Source organism: Leptodactylus fuscus, chromosome 2, assembly GCF_031893055.1.
Source record: "Leptodactylus fuscus isolate aLepFus1 chromosome 2, aLepFus1.hap2, whole genome shotgun sequence".
Taxonomy (NCBI): domain Eukaryota; kingdom Metazoa; phylum Chordata; class Amphibia; order Anura; family Leptodactylidae; genus Leptodactylus; species Leptodactylus fuscus.
Window position 1 is genome coordinate 25,069,958 of NC_134266.1, and position 15,129 is coordinate 25,085,086.

The following is a 15,129-nucleotide window of genomic DNA, read 5'->3' on the forward strand; positions in this document are numbered from 1 at the left end:
GCAAACATAGCTTGGTACAGGAAAAAATCAAACTCAAAATTTCCAAAATTTGCTTTTAAATTTGATAAACTTCTAAATTGTTTAAATTACTCAAATATGCTAAAATTATTTCAAATATGCTTGAAACACAAAAGGAACATTTGGAAATATATAACTAGTAACTTTTTTGCCCTGTATTATTGTGCATATGTGAGATATCGCAGCTGAAAATGGAAAACATTGTAAAAATTTCAAAATTTTCACCATTTGCGAGTTTTTAAATAAATTTACACAAGTTATATCAGTCTAATTTTACCTTCTCAGTAAAGTACAACATGTCACGAAAAAACAATATCAGAATCGCTTGGATGCGCTATACTGTTACAGAATTATTCACTGATAAAGTCACACAGGGCAAATTTCCAAAATTTGGCTTGGTCATTAAGGTCTAAAATAGGCTGGTCACTAAGGGGTTAAACTTCTTGATGACACTGCACACGATAGACACAGGAACATTCAGGTCTTTGGAGATGGACTTGTAGCCTTGAGATTGCTCATGCTTCCTCACAATTTTGCTTCTCAAGTCCTCAGACAGTTCTTTGGTCTTTCTTTTCTCCATGCTCAATGTGGTACACACAAGGACACAGGTTGAGTCAACTTTAATCCATTTCAACTGGCTGCAAGTATGATTTAGTTATTGCCACCACCTGTTAGGTGCCTCCGGTAAGTAACAGGTGCTGTTAATTACACAAATTAGAGAAGCATCACATGATTTTTCAAACAGTGCCAATACTTTTGTCCACCCCCTTTTTATGTTTGGTGTGGAATTATATCCAATGTGGCTTTTTTTACAATTCTTTTTGTGGTTTTCCATTGCAGACAAATTAAATGAAGATAATACCAAAGAATTTGTGATTGCAATCATTTTAAGGAAGAAAACGAGTATTATCTGGCAGAATTGCAGGGGTGCCAATACTTTTGGCCAACACTGTATATTTGCATTCTACCTACCAATAATCTATTGCTCTTCCACTTGCTGTAAGCTATGCCGGTGATCTGTTACTATCTTTTATCTCCATGTATTGTAGGCATGCTCTGAGTGATGGGAAGAAAGCGGTCGTGCTTAAGAATACCTGGCCTAAGGTGAGTCTTGTCAGCAATCTTATTTATTTCTTATGGTGGTTAACCTTGGTTTGGGGACATTTTGTACCCCTGGTAGCCAATACAGTCGTCAGACATTTGACCTGTACAAATTTAAAGATGTTTTCTAAGATCTCATATTTATGTCCAATTCTAAAGATGGGACAAATATCAGATTAGTGTATTGTCTGAGCTCAGAGTTTATGTGCTACCACCCAAGGCCTGGTAAAATGTTTAGGCATGCTGGGAGTTTAATACTTGGGCTGCGATTACCATGGAATTGAGTGTTGAGCAAGGGTCTGTTTGCGGCCACGGTCTGTTTTGCTTTTTTTTTTTTTTAGTAGACTTTAACCCCTTCTTCACGTCATAATACATCAAGATGTCTGGCAGAGGCAGGTATGCAAAGATCTCTGGAGATGTGCCCTCTTCATACTCAGTGGGTGCCAGCGATATTGTATATCTGTTTCTTAGGCCCCTTGCAGACGACTGTGGGTGAGATCTGTGTGCTATCATTGTTTTTCACAGATAGCACACTGACCCATTCACTTCTATGGGTACATACACACGATCATGTTTTTCACTGATCCGTGTGCGAGTTGTGATTCCGCACCAGATAACATGTCCTATTCTGTTCTGTTTTTGCAGAATGGACTCGCCCATAGAAGCCTATTGCTTCGTTCACACTTCCGTCCATCATGAATCTGCCTAAATATCAGAAAAACAGATTGGGATCGGTTTGCAAACTGTCTTTCAAAGCCCATTCACTTCAATGGGTTTTTAAAACAATCAAACAGGTGTCCATTTGCAGCCTCTTCACCGTGTAGTCACATTGTTTGGACAGACACAAAGTCCTGCATGTCTGACTTAGATCTCCGTCCAAAACAGCGGATGCATGGCAGAGAAGCTGCAAACTGACACCTGTGGATTGCTTTAAAAACCCATTGAAGTAAATGGATTTTTTAATAGGACCATTTGCAAACTGTTCCCAATGTTTTTTTCTGATCTTAAGGCAGATTCACGAACGGACGGATGGACACCAAGTGCAAGTGTGAACACCCCCTATGGGAGACTAAAAACCTAGGACACAACCTTCATCAGACACCAGACCAAATAGGATAGCATCCATCCTCTGCTCATGTCCTGATGCTTTTCTCCTTGCTCCTTGCTCTGATATCTGAAGAAGGTCATGTTCTGACCAAAATGTCGTCTATTTTGAACTATAAATATTGGAGGTTTTTTTCACATGAAGTATGAGAGCCGGATTTTATTTATATGTAATGTCAATGGGTTGAGCCTCTCTCCGTGCACCTGTTTCTGCCGATATATTAATATCCACATTTTCAGGGCAGAAACACCTCAAAATCGGCAGCAGATTTTGTTTTGTGAATGGTCTCTTAGGCCCCATTCCCATGGAGTAATGCGCCGCTCATTTAAACACATAAACACGTGTCAGAGTGATGCGCTTCAAAACAGATCCCATTGACTTCAATGGGTGCCGGTCTTATGCGCGCTACACATTGAAATCAATGGGTTATAAAGCCTCCCATTGATTTCAATTTGTAGCGCGCATAAGACCAGAACCCATTGAAGTCAATGGGGTCTGTTTTGAAGCGTCTCACTCTGACACGTGTTTACGTGTTACTCCGTGGGAACGGGGCCTTAGAGTGTCTTCATATCTGCATCGTTTGAGGAACAGAAGAACTGAATAAAGACGGATCCATCTAAGGTCCTACGAAGAAAACCGCAACTAGAAATGCATTTCGTTTTTTTCCACGGTGGTTTTATTTGCTCATTAAATCTAGAGAGATAGTATTCGTATTTCGGCAGATAAAATTAACACACAGTCCCCCCCCCCCCCCCGCAGTGAGGATAGGATTTACCAGAATGTCGTTTGTTTTGCTGGTAACATAAAAATGCTGCGTTTTTTTGCTACGTTTTCCATAACGTGGGGCCTCAGCCTAAAGATCATTAATGCCAGAGAGTTGGGCATCCAATTTTTTTTTTTTTTTTTTGTTCCCTGACCTCACTGGGACGAAGGTCAAGTTTATGCCAACATCCATACTGCCCAACCGTCCGGATTTCCGCGGGACACTCACGCTTTCCTACCCCTGTCCCGCTATGTCCCTTTAATGATTTACTGATCAATCATTCCTCCGATCACCGCCTGTTCTTATAACAGATAAGAGGCTGCGGTGATCGGAGGAACGCTTTACTATGGTTCAAGGACCTTGTGTGACATCACACGGTCACGTAACTAGGTCCCGTGCAGTGAAGAGATCCGTGTAAGGTACTGAGGGGGAAGGGGGGGATCTGAGATGCAGGATGGAGAGAGAGTGTCTGTCTGTCTGTGTTTGTCATTATACTGGGGCAGAGATGGAAGAGAGGACATGAAATGGAGCAGATAAAGGGGGCACTTAAACTGGGAGACAACTGGAGAGGGCATTAAACCGTGCAGGTAGCTGGAGGGGGACCTGTCTGCCTCTAGTTGCCCCCAATTTAATGTCACCCACCAGCTACCCCTACGGTTTAATGTCTGCTTCTAGTTGCCCACCGTTTAATGTCCCACTTCATCTGCCATTTATTTATTGCCCCCTCCAACTACCCCCACTGCTAATGTCCCCTCCAGCTGATCCAGTTTCATGTTTAAACTGGGGCACCAGGAGAGGGACTTAATACTGCGGGACAGTTGGAAGGGGGACATTACAATGTGGAGACATAATGTACAGGTGACTGTAGGAGGATTATACTGTGTCGGGGGTCATGGAAAAATGAAAGAGAATGGGCGGAGTCAACATATGTGGGCGGGGCTAAATTAGCGCACCGCACATTTTGTCCCTCTTTCTGTTGTTCACAAGTTGGGCGGTATACACATCTATATTTTATATCGACCAGTTTTTCTATTTCTATGCCATTAGAAAAAAAAAATAGGTAAAATAATACGCCTGCGAGGCCAGCCATAGGCTACCAAATACGCCTGTGAGGCCAGCCATAGGGTGTGCGCCAAATTTGTAACCATAAGAATGCTGTGGTAGGGCCTAAGGATTGTGCAAGAAACAAAACTGACAGAAAACTGTATTGTGTGAACTCCCACTAAAGTAAAGCCGTGGTCCGGTGCCAATACGGTTCTGTCATTCTGTCTAATATTTCGCCTCTTGTGTTGTACTTGTGTATCACCGTGTTGTACTTTGTGTATCACCGTGTTGTACTTGTGTATCACGGTCTCCATTGCTATGGATTTTTACCTCAGACGGCCCGACAGCAGCAGCTTTCCGTCCAGCTCGCGTTTCTCGCGCCCTCGGTTCGGCCAATGGGGAGGCCGGGCGCGGGTCACGTGACATTCCTCGGCTCCGTCTGCGCTCTCTCATTACCTCACACGGCTGAGGTTATGTTCTGTTCCCTCAGCCAATGGGAGCGCAGGAGACGGGTCACGTGTGATAACTTCCGTCTATGTTGTGCCTGTGGCGTGTCGGCGCTCTGTTCACACTATGGAGCCGTCCCTGCCGCCCCACTACTGCCCTTACCCTCCTTGTACCCTCCCTCCAGGCTGGCAATGGGATGCTAATATGGATGAGCACGTGAGTGCGGAGCTCCTGAGCCTCCCCAGGACGTCCATTAAGAAAAAGAAGGTGCGTTATTGTCTGACGGCGGTAGCGGACTTGTCTTGAGTGCTACATTCACACCCTGCGGTCTGAAAGCGTCCTGGGGTGCGGTTATGTCAAATTTTTTTTTTTTTTTTTTTTACCGCACTGTGTGAATGCTCCCTAGTAGTAGATGACATCACAAACTCACTGCAATGAGTATTTACCTTGTGCTCCGGTGTAAATGTATTAGGATTAGATAATGGACCTAATCTGAATGGGGTGGTAACATGGGGGATTCGCCATGATCTGGTCCCCACCCCCATGAGCTGTAAAAACTTCAGTCTTGGGCTACGTTCACACTCTGTATATGGCCAAAATCGCAGAACGAAAAAGGACAGAAAGTCTCATGGTTTTAGTTTTAAAGAATGGACATGTGACCGATCCCTTTCTAGTTAATGGGGGTCTGTATTTAGCTGTGGTAGTGGTCCTCTGATGGACCAGAACAACGGAACAGGCTCACAGTAGTGTGAACCTAAAACGAGAAGATGATCGGGCAAAACATTTTAGTTCTAATTTCACTTATAAAATTTTGTGATTGTCTCTGTCTCTGACCTGCCCCGGACAGTGGGAAAACTTGTTGGCCATTTATCTTATCCATATATACCGTATATATATATATGTGTGTGTGTATGTATAGATAGATAGATAGATATATGAAAGCAAGTATGGTAGACTGTCCTTATGCCCATCAGAAACAAAAAAAATATAATTATATTATATATATATTTTTTTAAATCTTGACCTATATGTAAATGAATGATGGATGTAAAACAAAAAAAATTAAACCTGATTGTAATGGAGCCTGAGTCTTTGACGGTCTGGTTTTTCCGATCTTGTAGACTAACAGATTGTAGGTGGTTTTTACGGTCCCCTGGCTGGTCATGTGATCACCTGATTCGGATTTTTAATCTGCAATGAATTCCCACTAAATAAAAAAATAAAAAAAATTTCTTTCATTTCATATCCACTGGCTAACACGGTACAAGGATATATATTTTTTCTTTCACTAAATTTACAGCGCAGTGGACAAGTGTCTGGTTTCTAAGGCTGAGTTAGGGGCCTCTGTCTGGTATGTCATGCAGTGTTACCGCCCACTTGGCTAATAGACCAGATTTATGTCGTTGGGTTTTGCAGACCTGGTGACAGATCTTTAAACCGCCCTATAGTTCAGGCTTAGGGCTAGTTCACACGTGAACTGCCCGCGCGGGTTTTGACACAGAGAGAGACGCGGCGAGCCGCGTCTCTCTCTCGTCAAAACCCGCCCGCCGCGACCATCGCTGTCGCGGCTTAACCCTCTGCTGTCGGCTCAAATGAATGAGCCGACATAGGAGGGAGCTGCCGGGGGCGGAAGCCGCGCGACTGAGACAGCGCGGCTTCCGCCTGAAGAAAGGACATGTCCTTTCTTTTCTCCGCTAGCAGCAGCTCGCCGCTAGCGGAGAACAGAAGCCCGGCGGTCTCCATAGACCACCATTATAAGGGGAGGTTTTGGACGCGAAATCCGCTGTCAAAAACCTCCCCTTATACTCACGTGTGAACTAGCCCTTAGGCTACTTAACATAAGTGTGTGCTGCGGATTTCGTTGCAGATTTAAGGCTTCATTCACTCGCCAGAGCCCCGTAAAACAATTTCACAGATTCCCAATAGACTCAAGTATATTGAGAGATTCATGAACTTGGCCTGAGAAATGACAGTGCTGGCTATTAGTACAATGGCTAACTCGCGCCCACCAGACCCCGTCGTGTGAACAACTAGAACTTTAGTGAAAATGTTCCGGCACTTTGGCTTTGCATTCTTTTACTGAGATAAGCTTGGTCTGTTTTTGTTCAGTTTTTGGCAGGGGCTGCCGGACTGGTTAGTGCACATGCCTGGGCCTTGCTTCATATGATCTCATAGGCTGCCATATAAGAGGGCTGTGTCATAGAGCAGGAAGGATATTACACAACGTCCTCCAGAACTAGATTAGGATTGTGAAATATCACATGGATAGCTTTTTACATATTTAACTATTGTATAACAAAAAGGGCAGCTTTAAGTGATACTTTGTTTCTGTTCCTTACTGTTTGTGGCCTGTGAATGGAAACAAAACTTGCAAAATCTGTGCACCTCACTACTGCGCTCCTAACGGCTGGGCTTCTGAACTCGCTGCTTTTACCCAGAGCCCAAAGACTCCATTAACTATTAGGGTTGAGCCGATCTTGAGATTTCAGGATCGTTTTTAAAGAGGACCTTTCACCGCTCCAAGCCTGTGCAGCTTTCTGCCCCATGTTATAGATGCAGCTGTACAGACTCTGGGGCACTTTGAATTATGTCTGATGCCCCCCTCGTTTTGGAGCTCTGATCCCCATTAATTCTGGCGCCCTGTCTGTTAATTATGGGCTTCACTGTCATAAGGGCGTTTCTGACAATGAAGAAAGCAGCTACATCAGTCTAAGGGCCCATTCACACTATGGATACGCTGACTGATTCTGAACATTAAAACACGTTCAGAATCAGCGCGTATAAAGCAGATCCCATTCACTTCAATGGGAGCGCTCGTAGAGAAAAAAACTGCCCATTCATTTCAATGGGGAGCGCTCCTATGCCGGCTCCCATTGAAATGAATGGGATCTGCTTTATACGCGCTGATTCTGAACGTGTTTTAATGTTCAGAATCAGTCAGCGTATCCATAGTGTGAATGGGCCCTTAGACTGATGTAGCTGCTTTCTTCATTGTCAGAAACGCCCTTATGACAGTGAAGCCCTTAATTAACATACAGGGTGCCAGAATTAACGGGGCTCAGAGCTCCAAAACGATGGGGCTACAGACATAATTCAAGGTGCCCCAGAGTCTGTGCAGCTGCATCTATAACATGGGGCAGAAAGCTGCACAGGTTTGGAGTGGTGAAAGGTCCTCTTTAAAATCCAATCATTTTCCATTCAAACCCGATTCCGATCCCAATGCAAGTCAGTGGGATTTTTTTAATAATCGAAGATCAGATTTTAAAAACAATCCTATTCACTACACAGCATGGAGTCTAAAAATTGAACGCTTTAATTGTTAGACTCCACGCTGTGTAGTGATTAAAAAAATCCTCTGGCTACTTAGTCCCCCCTGGTGTCTACTTACCTGCCTCCCAGATTAGTGTTACAGACCTAGGAAGAAGGCGGGGTTTGTGGCTTAGGAGCGTGTGGGCAGGTACGGGAGGGGGGGGGGGAGACGTGAGTGCTCCCCTCCCAGTACCCGCCCACACTCCCCTAAGCCACAAGCCCCGCCTTCTTCCTAGGTCTGCAACACTAACCTAGGAGGCGGGTGCAGCGAGGCTAGAAGAGGATCGAGAACAACGCGGACCGGACCAGCGATCTGTGCAGGTAAGTGTTAGCTACTAGAGATGTTAGCTAGTCTCCCATTAGAATTAATGGACGTGGCCGGCGTGCAGGGGGTTAAGCAGCTGGACGCCAACACAGGCTGCGTGCTGGCTGCATCCATTCATTCCTATGGGACCTAGCTAACATTGTTAGCTTTTCCCACAATGCTTGGCCAGTAGCAAAGCATTGTGGGAAATAACCTCCAACTTCGATCCCGCCTAAAGAAAAAAAAAATTGGGATCGGAATTCCGATCGCGATCGTGAAATTTACACGATCGCCGATCGGAATCTGATCTTTTCCGCTCAACCCTATTAACTATCTCTTCACTGTCTGGATGATGTCCAAAGATACAGGTCTACTTGTGTTGGATATCCTTTGTCACTCAGACTCCTTGAGTGTCCTCCCCGAGGGCACTGGCAAAATCTTGGTGACCTCCAAGTCTTCGCTCTCTAGGTGGATCCACTTTGCTATCACTAAAGCCTATAGGGCTGACAGAAGTGCCACCATCGGGGTCTGCTCGCTCTGCCTAGATGGTTAGAGCTTGCTGGGTGCTTTGGCATCAGTATGTCTTACAGGTCGGTGAGGCGGCGGTCATCTGGGCTTCTGCCAACATTTGTCAGGTTTTACCAGATTCATTCCATGGCTTCTGCTAATGCCAGTCTGGGTTATAAGGTCCTGCTATTGGCTGAATTTATTTGGTTGTATTTATTCTTTTCTCCGCAGTGTCTGATAGATACAGGTCTCGCACCAATCTGTGCACGCACAAGTATAACTTTGTTGGGTTTTTTTTGTTTTTTTTTAGGGGAGATAGAGTGTTGCACGTAATGTAAAATCCCTTTTTTTGCGTAAATTTGTTGAGGGACACGCCGCCTGGATTTAGGCTAGCCCATAGGAAGTTGGTACTTGGTATACAAAAAAAAAAGTGTCCGATCCGCCCGTTCTATACTTTTTTCACTATACTTATCAGTTTGTACTGACCTCAGAAGGAAAGAGATCACAACGAGCGTCTGAAACATAAAAAAAATAAGCAACATGTCCTAAGCCAGGAAGAAAGAACATCCTGTGATCAGGAAGTCTGTTAGGGTGAGATCTGTGTCCCCAGAGAAGGTTTTTACAGTGAGTATAAAAATCTTTTTTTCCCCCCTCGATTTGGTGACTGTAGAAAAGAAGTGTAGGAAGCTTTGCCTGCTCCGTGACCTCTCCATTCACTGTGATTAGAGTGTAAATCGGGTGGGGACCCTGCACCCCCATCATTGAGCAGCCGCCGCACTCTTGGCTCACATCTCATCACTTACAGATTTGTTCTCCGGGTCAGACTTTCCTTGTAATAATAACAAATACATGATGGAGTTACTGGCCTGGTGCGTCTTGGCCCTTGGCCGTATATACTCGAGTATAAGCCGACCCGAATATAAGCCGAGGCCCCTAATTTTACCACAACAAACTGGGAAAACTTATTGACTCGAGTATAAGCCGAGGGGGGGAAATGCAGCAGCTACTGGAAAATTTCCAAAATTAAAATGGTCGGAGTTTTTGGGTACTGGGGAAGGGGAGGGGGTGTTTTGGTTGTCTATCTGCCCCTTCCCTGAGCTTGAGGACTGATTGTTGAGTTTTTGTTTTTTTTTTCCCACTTGGAATTCAGTCTGGTTGGATATAGGGGATCTGCAGTGCTTCTATTAACCCCTTCCTGATGGAACAGGAGCACTGCAGATCCCCTATATTCAGTAGACCGGGCACTGTCAGACACAGGGACACCTAATGTGTATGTGTGTCACAGTCATTTTCTACTTATATATGTATTCTAGGGAAAGGAGGGATTTACAACTTTCATTTTTTATCATATATTTTTTAAAGCTTTTTTTTTTTCTTTTTTCTTTTTTTACAATTTTATGGGAGATTATATACATTACTATTGCAGCTGGTCATAGACACCCCCCCCCCCAAAAAAAAAAAAAAAAAAAAATTATTACATTTTTTTTTTTTTTTTTTTTTTTTTTTGCTTGACTCGAGTATAAGCTGAGGGGGGCTTTTTCAGCACAAAAACTGTGCTGAAAAACTCGGCCTGTACTCAAGTATATATGGTAAGTACATATTAGTTTGTGTATTTGATTATTTTTCTATATTGGGTGTTCGTGTATAGCGTTCATGTGACTGACCATACTTGCTTTATTTAGGGCCACTATCGCTTCTGTGAAGCCCTTTTTTTACTTGGAGAGACCGAACGTGCAGTGTCATCGAATAAAAAGGCACAGGAAGTATGTAAATATTGCCCTGATGGTATCCGGGACCTAATCCAACAACATTCCCGATTCATCAAAGATATGGAGTTGACAGCAGGTGAACACCATTGTGTTGTTGTACTGGTGTATGTGTCTTTCTATAGTTGTCAAGTGCATAAGCCAATAAGCCTAATAGACTGAAACTTGCCAATTCTGTAAGGGATAACTTGGGAGCCTCATTTACATCACAAAGTATTACAATAGAAGATAACACCTCTATAGAGAACATCACTGATCCATCACTGACCATAGATGATGTCACAGCTTAGCTCCTCCCCCTCCCTGCACAGAGCATGTCTAAAAAAAAAAGCCCCAAAACTCTCCCATAGACCTCAATGAGATGACTTCAGACTGTTACTCTCTATGGCCATGGCTGTGCTGCAAAGCAAGTTACTAAATGCTGTTAACAGAAAAGAAGCTCAGGCAAGATGGCCGCCCCCATAATTATGGACAGAAGATAGAATAAAAAGTCTAGAAAATAAAAACAGTATAGGGGTCACACTTCTTTATAAGCTGGTATTGCCGAGAGATTTGAAAGTTTTCTACGTTTGCTTATTTTATTTATTTTTTTCCCAATGGGTTCTAGGAATAAAAGTGAGGAAAGCCTCTAAAAAGAAACGTTCCAGTGAGAAAAAGTGAGTAGTCTGTATTTACCCTATTGGGCTTTATTCTTTCTCTTCTCCTTCCTATATGAAGTTGTTGTGAATTATTCTTTTATCCTTGTAAAACCTCTTACATTCTACACATATCAGCAGTCCATGATATCTATCTATCTATCTCATATCTATCTATCTCCTACATGGGTGAACCTGCCCTTTTCGCCGCCCGAGGTGGGCGACAGAAAGCCCCTCCCCCCCCCCGGGGCTTTCTGTCGCCCGGGGCGGGGCGGAGGGGACGTGGCAGGGTGAAGTGAGCGGGGCGCAGCGAAGGGGGCGGGGCTTACCAGCGTTCGCAGGCAGGGAGAGGACCTGCTCTCTGCCTGAGCGTGAGTGGAGGCCGCTGGAGCAGTGCTGCGTCCACAGGGCCTCCCCAATCCACCGCTCGGTGCTAAGCCAGTCCAGCACAGCTTGTCCTGGACTGGCTTAGGTAAGCAAAAATGCCGCCCTCCCTGGGGCCCTGGCATAGCGCCGCCTGAAGCGGTCGCTTCAGGTCGCCTCATGGGAGGTGCAGTGCTGATCTATCTATCTATCTATCTATCTATCTATCTATCTATCTATCTCTCTCATCTCTATCTATCTCATATCTATCTATCTCTATCTATGTCTTGGAGTAAACCCTTCTAACTGTGGTGGCTTGTAAGAAATGCTAACGTTTGATACAAGCAACATTTTTAGTGGATGTAAAGAGTTAAAGAAAGTAGAAAAGTTAATGGCAAAACATTCTTCTAAGAACTCTCCAAGGTTACTGCGACTCCCCACTGAAGCCTGAAGTCCTGCCAAGGTCGTCTTGCCAGAATGGCAAAATCTTCTAGTTTTTGAGATCTGTTGTCACCTGCATTTACACTGGATGTTCTAAAGTAATGTCTGCAGCTGCCGTACACATCAGTTTTTAGGCTGGTCTTACACGACCGTATTGAATGTACGGTCCACAAGTTCCTGATCGGCAACATAGATTCCGCAGACGTCCGTGTCCTGCCGCACTCGCCCATAGAGTTCTATGGGCGAGTCCGTGCAGTGCCGCAATTCACTGCCATTACGGACATGTACTATAAATTGCGGACCACGGTTGCGGCCCAGCCACACCACGGATAAAATATCCGGTGGTGTAAGAGGCCGCATTGAGTATAATGTGTCCGCAATTGAAAACCCTCAATTGCGAACTTACATTACGGCCATGTATGGGACGTACTGTCGCCCATATATATACAAACAACCATCAGCAGACTTAAGTCCTACAGCTTGATGCTGTGTGTACGCTATAGCGGTGGTAATTCAGAGTGTCACTGTATGATCCTATGAATTGTCTATGTCCAAGCTGATGTGGGGTCAGCAAATCACATTGTAGCCCTGGGGATTTTACGAACTGTACCAATTACAACATCTTTGGGGGTAGAATGCAACTCCATTCACTTACACTGGTGAGAGTCACAGGGCAATACAGCAATCCTTGGTCACATGATGGGAGTCGCAGCCCTAGCCCAAATCATCCTTTCTCCTTATCCTATCTGCTTACTGTTTGGGTCACCAAGTCCATTAATGTATTGTTTCTTTTCAAGGATTGCAGCACAATTCACATCTGTTGTAGAAAACAAAGACGTTAAGGACACCCCAAGCAAAGTAGAAGATGTTCATGATAAGGTGCGTGCTCTTTGAAGAATTTTAACCATTGTCCTAATATATCGTCCCTGTACATTAAGTTTAAAGGGGTGCTCGGGAACTTGGAAAAGATAACTGGTACTTGCCCTGGTAGGTGACTAAATACCCCTACTAAGGTGCAGCAGCTCATTGTGCCTATGGAGCAGAGACAGAATATATACTACACTACTACATTGCTCATGTATAGATATCGCTTGTATAGTACAGTCTCTGGGAGGTCCTGGTATCTTAAATTCAAAAATTAAAGTAGAGATAACCAATGCTACGTGCCCAGTTAATAAACAAAAATTGGAGATAGGTAGGTAACTATCAGGGACGTATTTAAAATTTCACTTTTATTGATATGTATTAAAAGCTATACTTAGTACAAGACAACATAACAAAAATGTGGTATAAAATACCCCAAAATTCACAAAGGTAATGATTATGTGCAACCACCTAGCCTGTGGGGGAGTGGGACACACCGTCCTCCACAATCGTTTATTTACCCCACTAGTGTTACACTTCTTATCTTTGTTGTGGATAATGGGTTAAAGAGCAAGGCTGGAAAAACGTGTGCTATAGCCGCCTATGTTATCTATAGAGTACTGGCTGGCAAATAACTCCACTGCTATAGATTTTTCCTTCCCATAAGCTGGAGCTACAGTTAATAATTAATTTTGTTAAAACACTGAAGCTCTCTGCTGTGCAATAAAGTGCCTACAAAAGAGGACTTGTTAGCAGGCTGGTATACAGAGTAACCGGATAGTAACACCTATCTTAAGGCTAAAGTAGTTATACGGGTAGAGCTGCTCTGCTGCTGATAAAGCTGCTTTATCAGCAGCAGAGCAGCTCTACCCTTACCCCTACTTTAGCCTTAAGATAGGTGTTACTATCCGGTTACTCTATACCAGCCTGCTAACAAGTCCTCTTTTGTAGGCACTTTAATGCACAGCAGAGAGCTTCAGTGTTTTAACAAAATGAATTATTAACTGTAGCTCCAGCTTATAGGAAGGAAAAATCTATAGCAGTGGAGTTATTTGCCAGCCAGTACTCTATAGATAACATAGGCGGCTATAGCACACGTTTTTCCAGCCCTGCTCTTTAACCCATTATCCACAACAAAGATAAGAAGTGTAACACTAGTGGGGTAAATAAACGATTGTGGAGGACGGTGTGTCCCACTCCCCCACAGGCTAGGTGGTTGCACATAATCATTACCTTTGTGAATTTTGGGGTATTTTATACCACATTTTTGTTATGTTGTCTTGTACTAAGTATAGCTTTTAATACATATCAATAAAAGTGAAATTTTAAATACGTCCCTGATAGTTACCTACCTATCTCCAATTTTTGAGGTCCTGGTATCTCCTGCATTTGATTTTTGGTTCAGCTTCCTGTAATGTAACTTCTTCACTAACCCATCTCGCCTTACTCTCCCCTCCTTCCTTTTTTCCTCCCTGCCATACACCCCCTCTCAGTCTCTCAAGCTATCCCGCCCTTCCGTATCTACTCAGCCCGACCCCATTATATACTTATCCTCCACACTTCTTCCTGTTTGACGGCCCTGCTTCCTCCCTGCACTGATTCTGCAGGCACATGCTCTTCGCCATCACTGCTCTGTTCTCTGCAGCGATGATCCACCTCTACTTCACATGCGTGGAAACTGCGCAGTGGAGGTGGATCATTGGCAGAACAGTGCTTTGAGAAGAGCGTGCCGGCAGAATCGGTAAAGGAGGAGCGGTTTTCCCACAGGAAGAAGCGTGGATGGGAAGTATAATGGGGGTGAAGGGGAGTAATAGTGACTATCCGTTTCCGGAAATTAATTACGTTATTTAGAAAGTAGAAGGATGGGGGGGGTGTATAGATTAGTGTTGGGATTTCCAGTTATCCTGGACAAATCCTTTAACTTCTAGGATGGCATGATCAGTAGCTTTCACCCCTGCAATATACCGAGTATCACTGTGTATGTAGGAGCGCAAGCTGTGCAAAAATATGTATCCCATAGGGGCTAGTTGACGCGTAAAAAACCTCCTGGCTTATTTTGGTCCTGAAAAAAAAACGCTTCCTAATTAGCAAGCGGTTTTTTGACCTTGAGGTGTTTTTTTGGAGCTTTTTCTGGAGCAGTTTTTGGTAATAACTTCTTCAGAAAACGACAGGCGGTTTTCCCCTCCCCTAAAGTGAATGGACTGTAAAAAAAAAACAACAACCGCTAGGCATTTTCAATCGCTGTTTTTTGCCTCCCATTCACTTCTATTGCAGAATCCGCCTGAAGAAAGGTCGCTTCTTTTTTTTTGCTAGCGGTCTCCATAGACCACCATTGTACGGAGGCAGATTTTGAGGCTAAATCTGCTGTCAAAAATCTGCCTCCTTGCCCCTGTGTGAACGAGCCCTATGGCGAGTGCCCCAATTAAATAAAAAAAAAAAAATAAAGTGAATGGTGTCCATAT

The 15,129-nt window shown here is 44.0% G+C and overlaps 1 protein-coding gene across 2 annotated transcripts in view; it reads left to right on the forward strand.

The window, feature by feature from the left end:
- The window catches only part of TTC3 (tetratricopeptide repeat domain 3), an 82,921-nt gene that overhangs the window by 29,435 nt on the left and 38,357 nt on the right, over nucleotides 1-15,129 (forward strand). Inside the window, exons 11-14 of one of the 2 annotated variants that reach the window (XM_075263519.1) lie at nucleotides 1,068-1,122; nucleotides 10,281-10,443; nucleotides 10,972-11,020; nucleotides 12,601-12,682. In XM_075263519.1, the coding sequence (XP_075119620.1) occupies nucleotides 1,068-1,122; nucleotides 10,281-10,443; nucleotides 10,972-11,020; nucleotides 12,601-12,682 (349 nt within the window). Of the gene's footprint in view, nucleotides 1-1,067; nucleotides 1,123-4,594; nucleotides 4,746-10,280; nucleotides 10,444-10,971; nucleotides 11,021-12,600; nucleotides 12,683-15,129 lie in introns of those variants that run through there. The other variant, XM_075263520.1, reaches the window with a different exon arrangement.